The sequence below is a fragment of the Protopterus annectens genome, chromosome 2.part0 (assembly GCF_019279795.1).
Source record: "Protopterus annectens isolate FY-2018-M chromosome 2.part0, PAN1.0, whole genome shotgun sequence".
In the NCBI taxonomy this organism is placed as follows: domain Eukaryota; kingdom Metazoa; phylum Chordata; order Ceratodontiformes; family Protopteridae; genus Protopterus; species Protopterus annectens.
The window spans coordinates 257,996,184-258,021,400 of NC_056728.1; the positions used below are offsets into that span (position 1 = coordinate 257,996,184).

The window sequence follows — 25,217 nt, forward strand, 5'->3', positions numbered from 1 at the left end:
ACATCCAACTGTCCTTGTTTTGAAAAGGTAGAAGGGACTGAACAGTGACCATTTGGAACTTTGCTTTCTTTACATACTGGTTCAATTTGCTTAGATCCAAAATGAGTCTGAGGTCTACTGTTTTCTTTGGCACTAAAAAGAGGTGTGAATAAGTTTCAAATACTATTTGTTTTTTTTGGGACCTTTTGGATGACTCTTCTCTCTAGCAGCTTTTGAATTTCTTGTGCTGCGGCCTTCCTCTGGCTGGGTGGAACATCAGGAAGTTTCTTCCTTTGATGATGAGGAAGACAGGAAAATGGTATGAAATAGCCTCCAGATATTATACTTGGTACCCATGAGTCTTGTGATGTTTGCTCAGGCTTCTAGGTGCAGAGAAAATCAATCCTCGACTGCCTACAGAGAAGAGCAGTCAGGCAGCACGTCAGGAATGCTGATAGGGACTATTTGAAAAATAATCTATAAAGCCCTGACTTTGTGGGCCTCCTCTGCCATTAAAATATCCCCCTCTGCCTCTTGAAGAATTTTTCTCATGTGAATCCTGGAATGGACCCTGAGATTTGCAGAACCACATTTTCTTACCTCCTCTCTGGTTCCTACATTCAGTCTGTTGAGGGGTGGAAAACTTGATCTCTATGGCAGACAGGGTTTTTCCATCTTTTTCACTGCGGATAAGTGTATCCTTTACTGATGGTCCAAACAAGAAAATGCCACCAAATAGGACCGTTTTAAAAGGCTCTACACAAAGTCACATATTCGCATCCAGGCATGTCTCCTTATGGCGATCCCTAAACTGGCTGCTCATGAGGTGCCTTCAGCTGTATGACAGATTAACCTCATTGAAATGTTTGAAATGGATAAAACAGTGGCCAGTAAAGAGGAGGTTACTTTGAAATCCTCAGCAGACATGGACTCAAGAGAATTTTAAAGTTCTTTAGTCAAATCTCTCTGAAGTCTAGTACAGTAGAGCCCTGATCTGCTAGCTCTCTCTTAGTGGCTTCAGTCACCACCAGAGCGTCAATTGGGAAGCCTTTGCTCCCAAAGGGGTCTGTGCAGGTGGTGCCAAAAATTTGTCAGGGCACTTAGGAATGGACTGAACAGTATCCTGCTCCTTTCATGTCCAGCAGGAAACCAGATAAATTAGCTCATCTGCGGGGGGGTGACCCAAGACATAGATGGGCCAGAACCAAAAGCTGCCAACAGCACCAATTCTTCAAGAGTAGTAGTTTAGGATGACCAACCTCCATTCTGCTTCAGGATCTCTAGAATATTTCCAAAGGAGATATCATCTGGTGGTGATCTGGGGGAATTCTTCCCTTCATCAAAACTGGTGTCTTCCGTGAAAGACACCAAGGGGAGTTTGTGTGTCTCCTTTTATTCTTCCTCTTCCGGGGAACCTCCTTCATGGGGAGTTCTAGAGAGGTGTCAGAAGAGGGGGAAAGCTCCTCTACTGGAACTGTCTGGAAGCCTGTTGTAACTGGCTGTCCATGTGGAATAGGCCTGACTGACTACAGAGCTCAGAAAGTACAGTTTTGTACCTACCATAAATGTAGATGTCCGAGAGGAATGCATCTGCAGTCTTAACAAATGGGTTGTCCTGTCGTCAGGCAGCCCTTCGGTCGGCCGGATTCCAAAGTCTGGGTCTGGCTTCGGCTGGTGTCGCACTTCACCCGACGTCATTGCGGCAGTTATTCGGGTATAAAGGCATCAGCTGACGCCATTTTCCTCAGTGTTTCTTGCCCCAGATGCCAGGTGCCCTCTTGGATGGCTAAATTTGGATAAATGCCAAAGTTTCCAAATAGTAGAGAGCAAACACATAAAATAAGCATGTATGTACATATATACAAACAAATACACCATAATAGATCCCCCCAAGCTAGCTGAAGATTGGCAAATACTCTATGAGTACCTCAGAGGGGAAGGAGGGTGGGTAATCCTGACTGCAGATGCATTCCTCTCGGACATCTACATTTATGGTAGGTACAAAACTGTACTATGTCCTTCAAGGATGCATCTGCAGTCTTAACAAATGGGTAGAATACCATAGCTAAACTAGGGGAGGAGGAAATGAGAAGAGATTATGGTGTAGTTAGGATCCCTTGCCAAACAGCAGTGGCAAAGCCAGCACGGGATCTAGAGTATAAAGGTAAGTTATAATGCTTGGCAAATGTATGCACGGAGGTCCAAGTAGCAGCCTCTATAATGTCCTTGGTAGCCACTCCTCGTAAGAAAGCTGTGGTAGTGGCTGTAGCCCTTGTGGAGTGAGGCCTGATGTTCTCTGGAGTTTTCTTTCCATGGTAGGAGTAACAAAATCTAATGCAATTTCCTATCCATTTGGAGATTGTCTGTTTAGAAATAGGTTTTCCTTCCTTTCCTGCTGCATATGCTACCAGAAGCTGGTTGTTTTTTGTCCTGTCCAGGTAGTAACGTAATTGTCTGTGTACATCCAAGGTATGTAAGAGTCTTTCTCCCCTGTTCTGTGGGTTGGGGAAGAATGTAGGAATGTGGATAGCCTTATTTAAAGATACTCTGGATACCACCTTAGGCATAAATGTAGGATTTGTTCTCATGGACACTCTGTCTTGATGGAAGATTAGGAAGGGTTGCACTGCCATTAATGCCTGTAGTTCAGAGACCCTTCTTGCTGAAGTTATTGCCAGCAGGAAAGCAGTTTTCCAGGATAAGTATTGTATTTCTGCTGTTGCTGCTGGTTCGAAAGGGGGTAGAGTCAGTTTTTCTAGCACAAAGTTCAAGTCCCATGCGGGCAATGGAGGTTTCCTGGGAGGTTTTACATTTTTGATTCCTCTCAGAAACTGTCTGAGCAGAGGGTGCGAAGACAGGAGGATCCAAGCTGTACTCTGCTGAAATAGCTGATGCATGTATCTTGATGGAGGAATAGGACAGGCCTGTATGGAAGAGCTCCGCCAAGTACTCCAGGATGTTGGCTATGTTCACCAGTGTCACATCCTGCCCCTTTGCAGTACTCCAGATGAGATATCTTTTCCATTTTGCTGCATAATTCTTTCTTGTTGAAGGTCTACGAGCCTCCAGGATTATGTCTTTAACCCTTTGGGATAAATTCGGGTTAATTGCTGTTATGTAATGTTCCAGGCAGTTAGCTGCAGAGTTTTTAAGTTCGGATGCAGAATGTTGTAGTTGTTCTGTGTCAGTAGCAATGGGATCAGGGGCAGTGTCCATATTTGTCCCCGGGACATGCTCCTCAGAAGTGGATACCAATGTTGTCTTGGCCAGGCTGGGGCTATCAGAATGATCCTCGGACGTTCCTCTTTGATTTTGAGAAGCACCTTGTGCATCAAAGGTAGTGGTGGGAATGCGTATGCCGTCAGGTTTTTCCAACTGAAGGATAGGGAGTCCACCTTCCAAGCAAGTGGGTGGCAAGTCCTTGTGCAGAATTTCTTCAACTGGTGATTGAAAGGGGATGCAAACAAGTCTATTTGTGGTAATCCCCATTTTCTTGTGATGGCTTTGAAGATGTCCGGATGCAGCATCCATTCGTGGGCATCTGTTGTAGTTCTGCTTAATATGTCTGCTAGAATGTTTTCCTTCCCTGGTACATAAATTGCCTGTAACTGAATGTTGTAGCTCAGAGCCACATTCCATAGGTCCAGTGCCAACCGGCATAGAGGGTATGAGTGTGTGCCTCCCTGTTTGTTGATGTACCACATAACTGTGGTGTTGTCTGTCCTTATCATCAACTGGCCTTCTTGGAGAAAAGGTCTGAATGCCTGGATTGCCAATTTTACTGCCATCATTTCTTTTAGATTTATGTGCAGATGCAGCTGGTCTTGAGTCCATAGGCCTTGAAAGCATTTGTCCATCATGTGTGCCCCCCAACCGAGGTCTGAGGCATCTGTCGTGATGGTTTGTCTTGGTTGACTTTTGCAGAAGGGCAGTCCTGTGTTTGATTGACAGGCCTGAGCCCACCATAAGAACTCTTGCTTCAGGCATGGGATTATTGGAATTTTGGTTTCTAGGCTGTGCTTGTGCTGAGACCACAAATTCTTTAGGTACCACTGTAGCTTTCTCATATGCAGCCTGGCATGAGGTACCAGAATTATGCAGGATGCCATGAAGCCTAGAGCTTGTAGCACTTTTCTTGCAGTGAGATGGCTCTGCTTTGTTAATGCCAAGAAGTAGAGAGGAAGCTGCTCTTTCTTTTCTGTAGTTAGAAATGCCATTTGTTTTGATGTGTCCAGTTCTGCACCCAGAAAGGTTATTCTTTGGGATGGAATCAGCCTTGACTTTTTTGTATTGACTGTATATCCCAGGGCTTGCAGCAGGTAGATGACTCTTTGTAAATCTTCTGTGAGTTTGTTTTTGTTGTCCGCTTGTATCAGGCAGTCGTCCAGGTAGGGATAAATTTGAATTCCCTGAAGTCTGCAATGAGCGATTACTGATGCCAGGCATTTCGTGAACACTCTGAGTAGATAAGCCAAAGGGCAATGCTGAGAATTGATAATGCTCTGATCCTGCAAGAAATCTGAGGTATCTTCTGCAAATTGGTCTTATGGGGACGTGCAGGTATGCCTCCTTGAGATCTAGAGTTACCAGCCAAGACTCCTTGCCCAGCATGGGAAGAAGCTGCTGAAGGGTCAGCATTTTGAATTTTGGGACAATGAGGAATGTGTTTAAAGCGGACAGGTCTAGAATAGGTCTCCATTTGTTTTCTTTTCTTGGTACCAGGAAGAGCCTGGAGTAAAATCCCTTCCCTTGCTCCAGAAATGGTACCTTTTCCACAGCTCTCATTCTTAATAATTGAGATATTTGTTTTAGAGCTTCTGCCCTTTGAGGAGGTGGTAGTTTTGGCATTCCTCTCTTTCCTGGATGTGTATGGAAATGGAACCTGTAAACTTTGTCTATAGTCTGCAAAATCCATTTTTCTGTTGTAATGCAGTGCCAGTTTCTTGAAAATAATGTTAGCTTTCCGCCTAAGGGTGCTTCTAGTTGTTCCCTGGTAGGCGGTGCCACCGCCAAGTCACTGTGATTGAGTTGTTGAAGTGGTGGTGGCTGTATCCGTGCCTCGCTGGTTGTTGCCCTGCCACTGGCGACCCCTGTAGGCACCCCTGGATTGGTTTCTGCCTCTAGAGCCTGTTCCTGCCTCTTTGTGTCTTAGAGGTGTCGGAAAAGACCAATTTTGGAGGGCCAGTTCCTGCTAAACCTTGGAGGTTGAACTTGTAAGAAATCTTTCACTGTTTGCACAGATTTTGCTTTCTCTTCCATCTTTTTTAGAACCTGCTGTGCGGGGGCACCAAATAAATTGACCTTGTCCATAGGTGCATCCAAAAGCTTAGATTTGACATGGTCTGGTAATGCCTGTTCTTTCAACCATGCATGCCTCCTGATAACTGTGCCAGTCATGGCTGATCTAAAGGAAGCCTCCAGTGCATCATAGCCACATTTTAAAGAATGGTTACTAACCTGCTGTATGTTATGTAACATTTCTTGAACATGTTTTTTATCTATAGATTCTTCTGAGGACAGTTTTTTAGTCAACTGGTCAAGCATAAACTCTTGATATTGAATCATATGAAATTGGCAGTTCAAAGCTCTAGCTGACAAAGTAGCAGAGGTGTAAACTTTTTATCCCATCTCTCTAAGGACCTGGAATCCCTTTCTGAGGGAGGGTTTTTAGAAGAAGCTGCTACAGCTTTAGGGCCCTGGGAGATAGTCTCTGGATCTGCAAAAGGAGCCTTATATAAGTGGTGATGAGTGTCCGGGACCCTGTAGTACCTATCGGGCTTAGCAGGGGCCGGAGGTAAAGTATCAGGAGCAGTGCAAACATCATTAAATGCATCATCAACAACAGATAGGACTGGAGGTATAGCTAAAGGCCTATGCTGTGGCAAGTGTAGAAAGGTCCTAAGCCTTTTCCTAGAGTCTGAGAAATCTTGGCCCTGCCACTGAAATTGTTCCCTCATAGCATGCAAGGTTTCCCCAAAGGAAAATTCCTCAGGAGGAGAGGCTGAAGGGATGGACTCCTCAGCATCAGAGTCTTCGTAAGGAGAATAAGAAGCCTCAGGAGGATCTGAATGATCTGAGTCATCCGAGGAATCATCTGTGGCTACTGGCTCAGGGGGCTCTGCTCTAGGCCTTTTTCTGGAGGAGGGAGAGAGGCCCTGTCTGGATGAGGCTGGGCTCCACGAATTAAGGAGATGAGATCCTCTGCCAAAGAAAGCATGTGGGAGCTGGTGCTGGGCCTGTGAGAGGGGGGCTTGGCAGGCACAGGTTTTGATGCTTTGGCTGCCTTAGCCCTGGCAAAGGCCTTAATAGACATAGCTGGAGGAGGCCTAGCAGCTCCACGTGCAGGGGTAGAAATATCTAGGGGAATGGTGTCTGACAAATCCTGTGAAATCGCAACAGAAGGTTGGATTTCAGAAGCCGTTTCTACCAGGTTAGAAGAGGCCTCGGTAGAAGGCAAGTTTTCGGCTGAAGAAAGAACCGCTTGCTCGGTTTCGGACGAAACCGAGACACTCGTGGTTTGCTTAACGGACCGTGAGTGTCGGTCCTTTTCTTTGCGTTTTTTGGTTATTTGCGTAGTCGGAGGATCCGACGGCATAATGTAGGCAAAATCGGAGCCAAAAATCTGTTCAGCAAAGTCTGAGCGACGTCGAAGCGTCCGTCGGTTAAAAGAAGCACAGGCTAGACAAGCTGCTACGTCGTGGTCTGGGCCTAAACAATGTATGCAATAGGAGTGGAAATCCTTATGAGGAATTTGTTTCCCACAAGATAAACAGTTATTAACTTTCTCTGACATCGGCTGAGGCAAGAAAGAGTCCCCAACGGGGTACTTAGCTTTATAGAAGTCTTCGAAGTAGTATTCGGTAGTAGTAATCTCTGGATCTGACCGACCGGCACTTGCGAACAGCTTCTGCTTCGGGCGCCATGCGGCAAGAAAGACTGAGGAAAATGGCGTCGGCTGATGCCTTTATACCCGAGTAACTGCCGCAATGACGTCGGGTGAAGTGCGACACCAGCCGAAGCCAGACCCAGACTTTGGAATCCAGCCGACCGAAGGGCTGCCTGACGACAGGACAACCCATTTGTTAAGACTGCAGATGCATCCTTGAAGGACATCTGATGGAAGTAAAAGGGTAGGATCCAAAATAAGAGAGGACAGGTCTCCTTGGGGAGAAAAAGCTCCTTCTACCACCTCAAAGGCCGAGGGTTCAGGAGAAGCCACAACCTGCACCCTTGGAACCAAAGTTTGAGGAAAGCAGATCACAGCCACCCCCAGATTCAAGCTTCAAAGGGGAGAATCAGACTCAAACTACCTACAGTCAAAGCTCTGAGGGGGAGGGATGGATCCAAACACTGAAGTCAAATCCACCCCCCCCCCCCCGATTTGATGATGATACTTCGGCTCCGAGACTCGTTCTGATCCAATGGTATTGGAGCAGAACCCATCAGGGAAGCAGTCAGAGTAGAGAAGGAAACTTTCCTCAGATCCAACACTGAACCAGTCGGCGATTTCGGATCCTGAGGCTCAGAAACCACAGGTCAGATTAGAGAAGGAGACAGAATGGACTTACAGAGTGTACACTCATGGATCTAGTAGGGGACGGAGATGGCGTGAACCCCACCAGAATATGAGCCTTTAGAAACTTTCACATCATCCTATCCGCATATGCCTCAGGATAAACTTCTGGTGGACCTAGAAGATGCTGTGGAAAGGGGTCTGGCATGTTGCTCTGGAGTCTCAAACAACTGTTCAGGCAAAGATGATGAAACAGGCTAGAGTCCTACATCAGGTATACGGCTTTTACGAGATGTACTGGGGTTAGGATCAGAGAACTTCAGATCCTGAGTGGAAGTCTTTGGTGAGGAGGTTATGAGTACTTGAGCCAAAACCTTGAGGACCAAGGATCAGCTTAGAGATATCGGAGCCAAGATTTTACTGACTTTCTCCACAGGCTCTGAGGAAGACCTTGGGGACCTTCAGGAGACCTTTTCTAATGTTCGGAAGAAACAGATTTAGTAGACTTTGAATGGGGTTGAGCCCCAGACATAGAAGTAGGTAGTAAACTTTTCAAGATAAATTTGTTACGCCTGTCAGCCAAAGCCTTGGAGTTAAAGGTACAGCACACTGAGTAGGCTGTAGTCAAAAGGTCGGGTCCAAGGCAATAAAAGCACTCCCTGTGGGCATCAGAGTTGGGGATCTTATGCCCACAGGAAGTGCATTTTATAAAACCTGTAGGTTTTTCAGACATAGCTTTGAACTGCAGAGGAAAAAATATATCAGCAGGAAAAAATATACAACTTTTTTATATATCAAAAAAGGTGAGGAAAAGGTAGGAAAAGCAAAGATCTTACCAATAATGGTAGTACAGAAAATACCATGCATTAAAGGGGTAAGGAGAGTATCAACAATGGTAAGGAAAAAACAACTAATTCATAGTAGAGTAGAAAAATGGAAAGATTAAATACGCCTGTAAAAGCCTAAAGGAGGTACAGACTACATATATTATAGATATATATGTATATATATATATATATATATATATATATATATATATATATATATGTATATATATATAAAAATAAAAAATATAAGCAATTTCAAGAAGGAAAAGTTTATTTTACAAAGCTTGAGTGTGGAACCTGTGTCTAACCACAGTGGCAGCAAACAAGATCTCATGTAATTGGGATGGAGTGGGGCATTACGGGTAGAGGGAGGAGCTCAAGAGTTGAATCCGAAGTCTGTAGTATGCAGCCGAGTCGGTTCTGAGGAAGGATAAAAAGGACAACATCAGATCATTTATTTTGTTTAATCATAAAAAAAAAAATGAGTAGGAACAGAGTTTGCTTTTCACTCTTCACCAGAGGTCTGCTGCTCTTCTGGTCACTCTTCTAAGAGGCACAATACCATCTCCCTTTTTCTAAAAAGGAATGAAAAGAGGGGATTACCCTCAAAGGCCTGTAGCTTAAAGGCAAAAGTGACAAGAAAAGAAAGGCACAGAAATATCCAAAGCTAAACCAACATGAAATAATGAGGGCTATTTTTCTATTTTTTTTCTCCAAAAGAAATTAGTCCTTGAAAGTAGACCAAAAGAGCACAGACACAAAGAAGAATGGTATTTCAACTTATACACAGGACACCAAAATTGTTCCTGTACAGATGTCCACATTCAGTAATCTCTTTTTTCCATTTTTGTACCAAACCTGTCTCCTTCTAACAAAAGACTTCCTGCTGATGTTAGAAAGAACTAGATGAATCAGTTTACTCCTCAGTTTGGTTTCCTGGGGTCACAACTGAAATAACAGAGCATTATCAGTCATTCCTTCCATTTTCCACACGGCTATAAATAAGCTTCTCTAGCAACACTATGAGCAGCACTTCACAATTTCGTTAATTATTTTAAAACTGTAATTGGTTCATATGCACATCATGTCTAGTTTCAAAAACTGCTTAGTGTTCTTCAGTAAAAAAGACCAGTTACATTTTATCACATTACATTGGCCTCTGTATAACAAACACAGAATAAACAAATTCCGAAGTCAAACGTACACTTTTGTACTTCCACTGCCTGAATTTAAAAAAACTACTACTTAACAAGTCGTGTTATACATGCATACTTCAGACAGAAGTAGCCAATATGTTTCCCCAGCTTACAGCTATTCATCTTGTACTAAGAAAAACCTGAATCATCAGAAGTCAACAAGTTTATACTCTAAATCCCTCACAAAACTGTGTACAGGAAATTAAAATTTTTTTTTGTTCAATGTACACAAACAGTTCAGACTACTACACCAGACCTTCTTAAGTTTTTTATTCACAGCACCAAGAAGCTAATTAATCTTTTGCATCAAGATCTACTGACCTAGGCACACAACAGGCCTGAAACTGGTCCATCTTGATCAGTGTATTACACTGGTAAACAAATCTAAATGAAATAAAAATAAAATTAGGACAGAGGGGTAACACCATGAGCATTAGTTTCTGTGGCACACAGTTTAATTGCATCATTCCTCATTTGTCTACTGTGGGACCTTGAGACAGTTGCCTAACCTGACACGTTCCCAGGTCACTCCTGAAAAGGGACCATCTCTCTCTAATGGGACTACCTGGTTAACAAATGAGTATTATTGTTTTTACTACTACAAAACAGATGCATTAAAACACAAAAGATATAAACAAATTTAACATGAAGGGATCACAGCTGCACTGAAAATATACAGACTATCACAGAAAACCTTGAACAAAAGCAGTACATCTTAAAGTAACTCCTAAAATTAGGTTGAGATATAAAGACAGTCCAATAGTGTAAAGGTAGGGTGTACATCTGCTCCACTAGAACCTCGAGCTTTTGAACAAATATGGGCCACTGGAAAAGATGGCTAAGGTGAGACAGATGAAACAGCCAATGGTCAGCTCTCCTATCCCTGCAGTTGAGGTGAAGATTTGGATAACCCAATGCCCGTCCAACAACTATTGATGAAAAGGAGCTTCATAGGTCATCTGTGGGAAAAATGAGCATAAATATCCTCAAGTCCAGCATTAGCCACTCCCACCACCATGGCACATGACTGAACATGGAGTATGATGGCTCCTGCATCCACACTCAACTTCCTCTCAAGTCCCCAAAGTTAAACCCCGAGTTTCCATAAGGTCAGCTTCCTAAAGAGTTATGTCAAACGGTCATATAAGGGGGTATCTAAAAATAAACACTCAGGAATTTCAAGGACTGGTTTAAGCATGACAGCCAGAAGGAAAAAGCGATTGGGTGGGGAGAACATGACTGAATGAACAAAACTAAAAATACAGCAGGATCAAACATATACATTCATGAAGCTGATACAGTAGCTAACTTCGCAGTTCTGCAGGCTTAAAAGAAAGACGGATCCAGGTAAATATGACTTCAGCCTGAAACGAAGAATTGTCAGCAGCTTACAGGTATATGGCTATTGGGTTTAGGAAGGCTGGCAAAGCATCAAAAGCTTCTTTAAAAAGGAAAAAGCCATCTGACAGCAGGAAGGGACCTATATGAAGTGGGTTGCTTATAAACACTATTATCAGCTACAAGTCTACATGTGACTCTGTGCTGGATAAGAAGTCAGTAAGCAGAATTCAGGATAACTGTACTACTAAGGGGCACAGAAAACAGCCTCGATGTGGAATTCGGAATGCAATGTAACCTACGGAGCTCAACGTTTTGAAAGTTACCCAAAACAGGGCATTGCAAAATTCAAGTGGACAGATAACCAAGGCTTGCACCAAAACTGGTAAGTCATCTGGTGAATAAGGTTATGCAAATGGTGACATTAAGAGCATACTATGTCTGTCAAAGGGTCCTGAAATGTGTGCCTGTCATTAGGCCCACATCAAAATTATGCAACATTGGACCGGAGCTATAATTATCTGTACTCCATAAACAATATGGAGGCAAGAAAAACAGTTGTGCCAGATAGAGGAATGAAGGAGCAGCATCACTTGAATTAAAACACATTGTTGCAAAAAATACTTTACAAACTAGGTCATTAATTCTTGGGAGTTCTAGCCTGTATTATGACAAGCACTCATCTAATCCAACCAGTCTAATCAGTTACCTTCCACATGAACAACTTCCTCAAAAGACTGTACAATTTGTATGTTTGGAAAACATACTAGAAGCCACAGGAAAAACGTAACCTTCTTCTGGAAGAAATTGAGTTACCCTTAATCATTTAGCAATTCACAGCAGCGAAACACCTTAAGTAAAAAAAAGTTTTTTAAGCTCTAAAGACAGTGAAATCAGAAAATGAAAAAACTATTTATAATTCTGTGTTCTGAAAAGGCAAAGCAGTTTGTCTATGAAATGTCATCACAAATGCACTGGACAGGCCTTCCCTCATTAGATGCTATCCAAATATCTTAATCAACTAGCAACCTCTTTGGCGGTCATAAAAGAAAGTGACAAAAATACTTACCAGAACCGAAACTTTGACCCCAACGTAAAATAATGTGCAAAAAAGTTCTTTTGAGCAGGCAGTGGTCTGTCTAAACGGAAGAACGTGTGATATTCAACGCATGCCTTCCATAAATTTTTACACGCTCTGTAATTTACCATATTGAATCCCAGTAAAGTTTCTCTGGATTCATGCTGTTATAAAAAAAAAAAAAAAAATACAGTACTTTAGTCACACTAGAAAACCCAGTACACAGAATACACTTAAAATACCTAAACATTTTTTTCTTTCTATATTAATTCACTATCAGCATCTACTATGGTCACCACTAAAAGTTTATCTGTTGGATGAACTCACCATAAGATTACACATTATACTTCTCCATTCCTACCTCTTCAAATCACAACACTCAGATTAAACACCAAAATGTGACACTGCTCTGGCTTCATAGTCTGTTATTAATGACTTGAGTCACTATCCACTGTCTTAACTACCTGGGTCATATGTGCAGCGAGGCATATAACGTGGAAAGGAACTAAATCTTTGGATGATGGAGACAGGTACTGAAGATACATTTACCCTTACCTGCCAGTCAGAAACCAATTCTGGGGACCCCCTGACATGTCTTAAGCAGTAATCCAACATGGTCAGTACGCACTATAGGATCATAGGAAGCACAACGGAATGGAGTCTTGTGACCATCTTGCAAGTGTCCACCCTCAGATTGAAGTGGGACATACCAGTAAAGCTAGACGTGAATTCCAATTCAACTGTCTAGTCCCCATATGAAGGAAGATGCAGTAAAAGGCTGCTTAATTCGCAAAGGGAGTCTTCTCCAGAAATGGGGAAGATGCTGTCCAATGAACCACTCTATCCATCTTGTTTTATCTGTTGATGAAGCTTTAGAACCTTTGTTCTGGCATTTAGGGAACTATTTGATTTGTGGAGATACAAGAGATCTTGGATTACTGAGTATTTAATGGTTCAGAAGGTAAGGCATAAGACACTAAGTAAAAGGATAGCTTTTCCAGACTTTCTGGTAGCTTAAGGATTTTAAGTCAGTTGATCTTAGATAACAACCTCTGAGGTATTTCTAGTTCTTTGATATGTGTACTGAGGGACATCCCAAAGGGGACATTGTTTTTAATAATTAGCTTAATCAATGCTGAATATAACAGGAAAATGACCTCTCTGGATCTGTTAGGTCTCATCTAGTGATCAGCTTAGTTAAGTAGCAGGACATTTCTGACTACTGTTATAGGTGATCACAAGAGAGGGAATTATCAATTCAAATCCTAAAATATTTAATATTTTCACTCTGGAAACACCTATTCTCAGCTTTGTATGCCAGAGTGGAGGGACAGTTTACTGAATGACACTAAGTTACACTTTTTAGCATTTACTTTAAGCCTGTTATCACACCAGGTGTTTAAGGTGTCACAGGTAACTAGACAATGACTCCTAGTGTGCAGTCACCCACAAACTTGATTAGCCAGAGGTCTTGGTTTGAAAAGTAGTTGCCAAAGGTAGTCGCAGCATGGAAACCTGTGGAAAGTACAGTTTTGTACCTACCATAAATGTAGATGTCCGAACTGGATAGCATCTGCAGTCATAACAAGTGGGTTGTCCTGTCGTCAGGCAGCCCTGCAGTCGGCCGGATTCCAAAGTCCTCATGTCGCCCTCCAACCGACGTCATCTCTGTTGGCCTACGGGTATAAAAGCATCACGCCATTTTCCTCATTGTTTCTTGCACCAGATTACAGTAGCTCTCTTGCAGGCTAAAATTTGGATAGATGCCAATGTTTCCAAATAGATAGAGGTAAACACAACAATAAGCATATATGTACATATATACAAACAAATACACCATAAAGACTCCCCAACAGCTAGCTATTAGGAGGGTAAACACCCTAGGAGTACCACAGAGGGAAGGAGGTGACTGCAGATGCTATCCAGTTCGGACATCTACATTTATGGTAGGTACAAAACTGTACTATGTCCTTCATGGATGCATCTGCAGTCATAACAAGTGGGTAGAATACCATAGCCAACTAGGGAGGAGGATAAAAGTAGATTATGGTGTGTTTAGGATCCCTTGCAGTACAGCAGTGGCAAACCCTGCTCGGGATCTGGAATATAGAGGCAAATTATAATGCTTGGCAAATGTATGCACGGAGGTCCAAGTAGCCTCAATAATGTCTTTGGTTGCCACGTAAGAAGGCTGTGGTAGTGGCTGTTGCCCTTGTAGAATGAGGTCTTATGTTCTGTGGAATTGGTTTTCCATGGAAGGAGTAACAGTATCGTATGCAATTTCCTATCCATTTGGAGATTGTCTGTTTGGAAATCGCTTCCTTCCCTTCCTGTTGCATAGGCTACAAAAGTTGGTCAGTCTTTCTGCTATTTTTGTTCTGTCCAAGTAGTAGCGTAGCTGTCTATGTACATCCAAGGTATGCAGTATTCTTTCCCTCTGTTTTGTGGGTTGGGAAAGAAGGTAGGTAGGTGGATTGCCTGGTTTAAAGACACTCTGGATACCACCTTGGGCATAAATGTAGGATTAGTCCTCATGGACACTCTATCTTGGTGGAAGATTAGGAAGGGTTGCACTGCCATTAAGGCCTGTAGTTCTGAAACCCTCCTTGCTGAAGTAATTGCCAGTAGGAAAGCAGTTTTCCATGACAGGTGTTGTAGGTCTGCTGTTGCTGCTGGTTCAAAGGGTGATAGTGTCAGCTTTTCTAGCACAAAGTTTAAATCCCAAGCTGGTAATGGTGGTTTCCTTGGAGGTTTTACATTCTTGATTCCTCTGAGGAACTGCCTGAGCAATATTCTGCTGAAATAGCTGATGCATGTATCTTGATGGAGGAGTAGGACAGGCCTGAATGAAGAAGTTCGCCAGATACTCCAGAATGTTAGGCATATCTATGTTTGACACATCTTTTCCTCTTTCCGTACTCCAAATGACAAACCTTTTCCATTTTCCAGCATAGTTCCTTCTTGTTGAAGGTCTGCGTGCTTCAAGAATAATGTCTTTAACTCTTTGGGAAAGTTCAGGATTAGCTGCTGCTATGTGATGTTCCATGCAGTCAGTTGCAGCGTTTTTAGGTTTGGATGTATGATGCTGTAGTTGTTCTGAGTTAACATCAAAGGCATCAGGCGTATTGGCCACATTTTGTCTCGAGACATGCTCTTCAGTAGTGGGTACCAGTGTTGTCTTGGCCAGTTTGGAGCTATCAGGATTATCCTTGGACGTTCTTCCTTGATTTTTAGTAGTACCTTGTGTATCAAAGGAAGAGGTGGGAATGCATATGCTGTTAGGCCTTTCCAGTTGAAGGAGAGTGAGTCCACCTTCCATGCTAGTGGGTGGAATGTCCTTGTGCAGAATTTTTTGAGCTGGTGATTGAGAGGTGATGTGAATAGGTCTATCTGTGGCATTCCCCATTTCTTTGAGATGGTCTTGAAGATGTCCGGGTGCAGCTTCCATTCGTGGGCATCCGTGGTTCTGCTTAATATGTCTGCTAGAGTATTGTCTTTGTACAAATATTGCCTGTAACTGAATGTTGTAGCTGAGTGCCAGGGTCCACAGCTCCAAGGTCATTCTGCATAGGGGGTATGAATGAGTGCCTCCCTGTTTGTTGATGTACCACATGACTGTGGTGTTGTCTGTCCTTATCATCAACTGGCCCTCTTTGAGAAATGGTTTGAACTTTTGGATTGCCAGTTTTACTGCCAGCATTTCTTTTAGATTGATGTGCAGGTGAAGTTGATCCTGTGTCCACAATCCTTGCACGCATTTGTCCAGCATGTGGGCCCCCCATCCTAGGTCTGAAGCGTCTGTTGTGATGGTCTGGCTTGGTTGACATCTGTGAAAGGGTAGGCCTGGGTTTGACTGGCATGCCTGAGCCCACCATAGGAACTCCTGTTTTAAGCATGGAATTAGTGGAATTTCTGTTTCTAGACTGTGTCTGTGTTGGGACCATAAATTCTTTAGGTACCACTGTAGTTTCCTCATATGTAGTCTGGCAAATGGGACCAAGATTATGCATGATGCCATGAAGCCCAAGGCCTGCAGAACTTTTCTTGCTGTTAACTTGTTCAGTTTTGTTAGTGCCAAGAAGTAAAGAGGAAGTTCTTTTGTTTTTCTGTAGTCAGGAATGCCATTTGTTGTACTGTGTCCAATTCCTACCAAGAATGTCCTTGTTTGGGATGGTATCAGCCTTGACTTTTGTAAATTGACTGTGTATCCCAGTCCTTGTAGCAAGTAAATGACCCTTTGTAAATCTGTTGTCAGCTTGCTTTTGTTGTCCCCTTGTAGCAGGCAGTCGTCCAGGTATGGGTAAATGTGAATTCCCTGTAGTCTGCAATGGGCGATTACTGATGCCAGGCATTTTGTGAATACTCTGGGCAGTAGATAAGCCAAAGGGCAATGCTGAGAATTGATAGTGCTCTGATCCTGCAAGAAATCTGAGGTATCTTCTGCAGATTGGTCGAATGGGGACGTGCAGGTATGCCTCCTTGAGATCTAGAGTTACCAGCCAAGACTCCTTGCCCAGCATGGGAAGAAGTTGCTGTAGGGTCAGCATTTTGAATTTTGGGACAATGATGTATGTATTTAAGGTGGACAGGTCGAGAATTGGTCTCCAACTTTTTCCTTTCTTGGAACTAGGAATAGTCTGGAATAGAACCCTTTCCTTGTTCTGCTGTTGGCACTCTTTCCACAGCTCTCATGTTTGCTAACTCCATTATGAGCCTCTGTTTTTGATTTGGAGGTAGATTTGGTATTCCTCTTTGACTGGTAAAGTGTGGAAGTGAAACCGTAACCTTGATCTATGGTTTGTAAAATCCACTTGTCTTTTGTTATGTAGTGCCAGTTCTTTGAAAATAAGGTTAACTTTCCGCCTAGAGGAGCTGCTATTTGTTCCCTGGTAGGCGGATTTAGGATTAAGTCACTGTGGTTGTGCTGATCTAGTGGCAGTGGCTGTGTCTGTGCCTCTGTTGTTACCTTGCCACTGTCGCCTCTGTAGGCACCTCCTCTGGATTGGTTTCTGCCTCTGGAACGCCTATTCCTGCCCCTTTGAAATTTTGTGGAGTCAGGAAAGGACCAATTTTGGCAGGCCAGTTCCTGCTAAACCTTGGGGTTGAACCTGCAAGAAATCTTTAACAGTTTGAACAGATTTTGCCTTTTCTTCCATTTTCTTCATAACCTGCTGGGCAGGTGTACCAAATAAACTTGTCTTGTCCATAGGAGCATCTAGCAACTTAGCTTTAACATGATCCGTAAAGCTTGTTCCTTTAGCCATGCATGCCTTCTTATCACTGTGCCTGTCATGGCTGATCTAAATGAAGCCTCCAGTGCATCATAGCCACATTTTAAGGAATGGTTGCTAACCTGTTGTATGTTATTTACCATCTCTAATACATATTTCTTATCAAGAGATTCATCAGTGGTTAGGTTTTTAGTTAACTGATCAAGCATAAACTCTTGGTATTGTATCGTGTGAAACTGACAGTTTAAAGCTCTAGCTGAGAGAGTAGCTGAAGTGTAGACCTTTTACCCCATCTGTCTAATGACCTTGCTTCCCTTTCAGAAGGAATAGGGTTTTAGCTGTGGTCGCTACTGCCTTGGGACCCTGGGATATAGTTTCTGGGTCTGCAAGTGGGGCCTTGTAAAGGTGGTGATGAGTATCTGGCACCCTGTAAAATCTGTCTGGTTTGGCAGGGGCTGGGGTAAAGAATCTGGAGCGGAGCAAACATCATTGAAAGCATCATCCACCACAGAGAGAACAGGAGGTATAGCTAAGGGCCTGTGCTGTGGGAGGTGCAGAAAGGTTCTAAGTCTTTTTCTGGAGTCTGAAAAATCCTGTTGCTGCCATTGGAACTGTTCTCGCATGGCATGCAAGGTTTCCCCAAAGGAGAATTCTTCTGGTGGGGAAGCAGCTGGAATGGATTCTTCAGCATCAGAATCTTCAAAATTGGAGAAGGGAGCCTCTGGCTGGTCAGTTATGTCTGATTCATCAGCAGAATCATCAGAAGACACTGGCTCAGGGGGCTCTGCCCTAGGTCTCTTATCTGGGGGGCTGAGAGGCCCTGTCTGGGTGAGATTGAGATCCTCTAATTAAAGAAATTAAATCTTCTGCCAAAGAAAGCATTTGAGAACTAGAAGAGGGCCTGGATGTGGGGGCTTTAACAGGCACTGTTTTAGTAGTCTTGGCTGCTTTAGCCCTGGCGAAGGCCTTAATGGACATGACTGCTGGAGGCCTAGCAGCACCACGTGCTGGGGTAGAGACATCCAAGGGGATGGTGTCTGATAAGTCAACCACCGTAGTGGGTAAAATTTCTGAGGTCGATTCAAGAGTTGTAGCAGGGGCCTCATTTGTAAGAATAGGTTCAGCTGTACTTTGATCAGTTTTCGGTTTCAGCGAAACCGAGACACTTTTGCTTTACCGTGGTTTTTTTGGTAGATTGCAGTCGGAGGATCCGGCGGCATACGCAAAATCAGAACCGAAAAACTGTTCTGCGGTTGAAAGAGGCACAGGCGAACAGGCTGCTGGCTGGGCCTAAACAAGGCAGACAGTAAGAGTGGAAATCTTTATGAGGTATTTGTTTCCCACAGGTTAAACAATTGTTAACTTTTTCTGACATCGGCTGAGGCAAGAAAGAGTCCCCAACGGGAGCTTTAGAAGTCGATTCGGTAGAAGTAATCTCTGGATCCCACCCGACCGCACTTGCGAACAGCTTCTGCTTCGCGCCACGCGGCAAGAAAGACTGAGGAAAATGGCGTCGGCTGATGCTTTGGCCAACAGAGATGACGTCGGGTGGAGTGCGACATCAGCGGACCCGGACTTTGGAATCCGGCCGACTGCAGGGCTGCCTGACGACAGGACAACCCACTTGTTATGACTGCAGATGCATCCATGAAGGACATCACTACCTGTTACCTTGACACTCACTAATAAGGCACTTACTACTCGAATCATATGGACTCTGTCCTTTAGTCGGTCCTTCCATCCATTTTACCACATGGGGCTCTATTTGTATCACATTTAACTGACTATATTAAGCATGGGGTATAGCATCAAAGGCCTTGGTCAGGTTAAAGTATGCTCTGTGTACTGCATGACCAATTTCAACAGCTTGTGATACTCTTTCAAAGAAGTTAATCAGACTCTTTACATGGAATCTACACTTAAAGCCACACTGCTACAAGTGCAGCCTGATGACAGTTTTGATGGCATAGTTTATCAGGTCAGTTATAATATGCTCCTTTGCTTTGCATATGAGACTTGTCTGCCTGATGGACCTGTAATTTCCAGCATCATCAATGCTGTGTGTCATACTTCAGGGACAAAACCAGTGGCTAAACTCAGGTTAAGTACTTTAAGGGGTGGCTCCATCAGGGCTTGCTTGGTACTGTTTACTACACAGCCTGGTATTCTCCACAAATGAACTATTTTTAGTCTTAAACATCATCTTTAGCATGTGAACTTTGGTGATGATGGAGGAGGTCTGTGGGCTTCATGGATAAGTGGGCTTTGAACAGTTACTTCAGGGTGAAGTTGGCACTATACTTGTTAGCTAGTACGTTGGCAACCAACTAAATCTGAGGAGGTGATGCCATCTTGACTAAGTTCTAATCAATCTGGGGTGCTATTTCTAAGTTTTCTAAAGTAGCTAAAGACAGAATTGTAATTGTCCTTAGCTTTAGATGCTAACCTCAATTCAAAGACTGCTTTAGTATTCCCAATGGTACTTTTTTTTTCTTTAAAGTTTTCAGTCAATTTTGTTAAGATAATCCTTCACTTAGGGGTCCTTAAAGAGGTAATGTATACTTTAGAGAGCTTTTTCCTTTTAATGTTGATTTTAGGTTGGTGTACCACTCAAGGTGGTTTTATCACCCCCATATTATGACCATGGAAAAGCTGCCACTCCCAGAAGTAATCTAACATTATTAGTGAAGCTCTCTCTCCATCTTGTGTTCTTTACCTGCTGTTGAAGATTCAGCCCTACTTAGCTCAGCTTCCAACTTTTAACCACAGCACTTCTTTTCATCAGTCTCTCTCCACTGTAATAATCCTCAAACAAAACACTGCCAATAAACTCAGGATAAAACAAGGTAAAATAAACTTTGAATATTTTTAATGAAACAACACACCAATAATACAAACTGAACAACTGTGATATTAAAAGTATCAGCTACTGCTGGAAATCTTTTTTCTTCCCCTTATACTTTCCAGTATACTCTCTATCACAGCCCATTCTTACTGATGAATTTGGGTTTATTCCCCATTAATTTAAAACTTCATCATTAGGATTGAATAATCTCCAGTTATTAATATATTTCTTGTACAAGGGTATCTAAACTGTCTGTTAAACACACAGCTGAATTCCACTGGACTATCTATCTCATTTCTGTGTTGTTTCTGACCTGTCTGTAACTGTTTGAACCTCCCTTAAGTGGTGTTCAGGATACCCTCGGCATAAAAATCTACTTTAAAGATGTTCCTCTAAAATTGGAGCACTGTTTACTTAACTTGTTAAACTCCTGACCAGAGTAAAAATTGTTCTGATAACCCCAGTCGTCTTATGTTTGGAGTGTATTCTATTAAAATGCAACAAGGAATTACTTGCTGCATTTTTGTAATGGTTTCCCTTCATTAGCCAGAATGACATGCACTTGAGTCCACCTACATGATATCTTATATCCCAAAGACAAGAATGCTGAACACCAACACTCCAGATTCACCAGTCTTGCCCCCCTTTTGTTCCTGTGTTAACACTTGTTCCTAGGTCCATTGGGGTAGAGAGTTTCAAATTTCGTTGTTTATGTTGGCTATACTGAAAATTCGGCACTTCTGACATTTTACTTCCGACATTTTACTTTCCCCACTCTCTACCTGGCTGCTGAGCATTCTGCTTCGGATGACTGACCTAAGCTGAGACTTGGTTAATTGGTACATTTAAGAACCTAACTACCCGTCTACCACCCTCCTGGAAGACCAGAAAGTTCACCAACTAAGATCTCTCCCTTCAGCTCCCTGAGAAACCAACTCAATAAGACAGTGAATTCAGCTCCCTGAGAAACCAACTCAATAAGACAGTGAAAGTATGTCCTGTTTCTGTATGTTCTAAATTAAAAGACTCTCCTACGTTAGGTAAGCTTCCACCCAGGATAGCCAGCAGCCAATAACCCCCAATCTCAACTTCCTTACTAGTGCTGAATCTTACTTTATATCTTGCTCAACCATTCCTATTGCTATACTTATAGTATCTTTTCTCTCTCCCTCCTGCTATCTGCCCCTTGCTTAAGAACCAGTTCTTGCAGTTAAACTGGCCACAAGGTGGCACCTTCCCACTATCCTAATTACACCACATACTCTGTTTTCCTAATCTCCCTCAGCCCTTACTTACTTTGTCTTTTACACCACATACACTGTTTTTCTAACCTCCCTCAGCCCTTACTTACTTTGTCTTTTAAACAGAGTATCTTACACTGACCTATTCCTTTTCAACCCTCCCTCCCTGACCTTGCTATACAATACTCTTACCACACTCCTGTATCCCAACGTAGTTATCTCCCTAGATTAACCTAATATACCATTACACTTCTCTCACTCTCTGACCTACCTGCTGTTTTCCTCCACTCTACAGATTGTCTCCCTTAGTAATCCACTCGCTTGTGTCTTCCCGCTCCGTTTGCCCTTCGGGCTCACTCCGCTCCCCTACCCTGCCCCCAAATCCCACCCGCCCCCAGTGTCTCAACTTATACCCTCAAACACACACCCTTTTCCATCAACCAATCATACTAATACTACTAGCCACATTTCTATCACCACTCCCACCAGGAATATATCTCCACCCACTAACACCAGCCTAACCTTCCATAAGTCAACTCCTGCTCTCAGTCCTTCCCCTCTAATACCTACTATACACTCCTCTGCCATGCCTGACCAACACCAATCTTTACTAGCACTCTTACTCCTAACATCTCTTACCACTACTTACCTCCTAACCTCCTACGAATATCCCCTCCTCTCTACTCTTACCATCCCAGACAAACAAACAATAACACTTTATCCATCTTTATCTACAAACTTTCTCAATGCCCTCTACAAGCCCAGTTACTATCAAGCTAAATATCATTGTCTAATCCATATTAAATACTCAATTCTAAGCAATAGAAAATTACTTGACTACCACTGTAAACCTCTCCAATACTACAACTTTATGCTACACCACTCCTTAATAGATGGAAACATTCACCCCAATCCTGGTCAAAACCCTTCCCCACCCCTATTAACTGCAAACAAAACAAAACAACCCCTTTACCAGCAACCAAACACCCCACTAACTGCAACCAAAACAAAACAAACCCTTTACCAGCAACCAAACCTTCCAAAACACTCTCAGTAGCCCATCTAAATATACGTAGTATTTGCAACAAAATACCACAAATTCATGCCCTGCTAGATGTTCAGCAGTTTGACATCCTCTGCTTAACAGAAACCTGGCTAAAACCCACAATAAAAGATAAAGAAATTTTGCCCCCAGGCTATAATATCTTTAGACAAGATCGCAATAAAAAAAAAGTGGAGGGGTAGCAATTCTCTAAAGCAGCACTACAAATTACCAAAATAAATCATAACCTACCCTCAGATAATAATGTAGAAATAATTATGTCTAAACTGCAGCTTAACTCTCATAAATCAGTTAACATCATCTGCACCTACCTTCCCCCAGGTAAAAATATTGCAATACTAGAAGGCTTACTAAACTGGCTTTCTAAAAATCTCCCTCAGGAAACAATACTCCTAGGAGACTTTAATATTGACTGGAAATTATGTAGCCACACTAACCCAGCCACCCTGATCAACCTGTTTGGCTTCTCACAAGCTATAAACTCTCCAACTAGAACAAATACACTTAATAATAAAGAAAGTATCCTGGACTGGATACTAACAAATAGCCCACAACAATAATATACAACAGGAACCCTCCCAGACGACCTTAGTGACCACTCTCTAATATATATTATCAAACATAAAACAAGTTTAGCTATCCCTATTTCAGTCAGAACAGTCCATACCAAAAAACATTTTGACCACGAACTATTTCAAACTGAACTTACACAATGCAACTGGTCACCTCTTAAGTCTCTCCCTATAAATGAAGCAGTTAATTACTTCAATACCACTTTCCTGGCTATATTAGACCATCATGCCCCAATGCGCTCCATAAGAATGAAAACTAAACCAGCCAAATGACTCACAAATCATACTAAGAAACTAATCCTTAATAGAAACAAATCTTGGGCAAAATGGCGTACCACAAGGAATACTGATCACCAAACTTTTAGACAACAAAGAAACATAACAAAAAAAGCTATCCTACAAGATAAAAAGAACTTTTATATTCAACTACAACAATCATCCCCTCAACAACCACAAAAGTTCTGGACTACTATTAACACACTACTATCAACCAGGCAAAGTAGCCACACCTAATCCAATAGGCTCCAACCATGACTATCCAACACAAACAGCAAATGCCTTTAATAATTTCTTTACTACCGCTACACTAAATCTAGCAAATCAACAAAAACCTGATACTTCCAAATTGCCCACTCCGAGCTCCACCCCCCCTTCCACCTCGAACCTATACCCACCTCCTATATCTCCTCCTTACTTCAAAAATTAAAACCGACTACCCTCTCAGCTGATAAATTATCAGCAGAATACCTTCAAATAGGAGCCAAAGCTATTGCCTATCCCATCTCCATATTGATTAACAGAACCATAAAAGAAGGCACTATCACATCTATCTGGAAAATCTCACACATTATTCCTCTTCACAAAGGTGGAGACTCAACTGATTTATCCAACTATTGCCCCATAGCTCTACTCTCTCCACTCGCTAAAATAATGGAGAAATGCATCCACAAACAATTACTAAACCACCTACTCCTCCATAATCTACTAGCTAACTGTCAACATGGTTTCTGGCCATTTCATAGTACCACCACAGCCTTGTTATCCTTTACTAACAGTATCAACAAAAATCGCAATCAAAATATTTCTTCCTCAGCATTCTTTGTAGACCTTTCCAAAGCCTTTGACATGGTCAATCATCAGCTTCTCCTCCACCTTCTGAAGTTACTCTCTCTCGACAATCCTGCTATGAACTGGTTTACATCTTACCTGGAAAACCGAAAACAAGCGGTTCTCTGGCAAAACCATCTTTCAGACCTCCTTCTCACCTCCCTAGGTGTCCCTCAGGGCTCCATTTTAGGACCACTATTGTTTTCCATTTTCATAAATGACCTTCATCTTTCTACTCCACTCTCTACCTGCATTCAATATGCAGATGACTCTACCATAATCTCTTCTGGCACATCCCAAACTGAACTTCATTCTCTCACACAAAAAGCTTTCACCACTATAGAACAATGGTTCTCTAACCATTGTCTTCTCCTTAACCCTAAAAAAACAAACTTTTGCTCTTTACACCTTCTTACTTGTCTCCCCCTCTTCATTTCACACTCATATCCAGTAATGGTACCGTTATTTCACCAGACCCCACCACCAAACTCCTAGGTATTACTATTGACAATCATCTAAAGTTTGACAGTCACATAAACACCACAATAAAGAATGTTAACAGAAAAATCAGATCCCTCTATAGAATTAAACCTTTCCTAACACCTGAAGCCAGGACCACAATATCTAGAACTCACCTAATCTCTACCCTATTATATGCTTCTCCCATATATACCAATCTTTCTAAAAATAACCTTAACAAACTAGCTAGATCATACAACAATATTGCCAGATTTGCTACAAACACTCCCTACAGGACTCATCACTGCCAGAACCTAAAACAACTAGGCTGGCTTGAATTACCTCACCAATTACAATTCAACCAACTTATAATTGCCCACAAAGCCCTATACGGGACATCAACCCAACAACACACCAATTCTTACTACCTTCATAAGGTCATATAACAACCTGAGGAATCTACGTTCCGCTAACAAATGTTGATTTACACTTCCTTATCATATAACTCAGCAGACGACTCCATATTTTCTAACTCAGTTGGTAAAATATGGAATCAATTACCACAAGACCTTACACCCCTAACCTCTCTCCCACTATTTGAAACTAACCTAAAACATTTCCTCTCTAACCACTGGTTATGCTCTTGTACCAACCCTGACTAACTGTTATTCACTAATTTTCCTGTTTCATTTAAAACAGAATATTCTGAACTATAAACATCTTTATGTAACTCTCTATAAAGTGACCTTTCCTCAATTTCTAACATTA

At 42.4% G+C, this 25,217-nt stretch overlaps 1 protein-coding gene across 1 annotated transcript in view; it reads right to left on the minus strand.

Moving 5' to 3' along the window:
• The window catches only part of PTPN4 (protein tyrosine phosphatase non-receptor type 4), a 3,248,454-nt gene that overhangs the window by 1,838,523 nt on the left and 1,384,714 nt on the right, over window positions 1–25,217 (minus strand). The window contains exon 11 of the mRNA XM_044060734.1: window positions 11,923–12,095. Coding sequence (XP_043916669.1) covers window positions 11,923–12,095 — 173 coding nt within the window. The remainder of the gene's footprint in view (window positions 1–11,922; window positions 12,096–25,217) is intronic.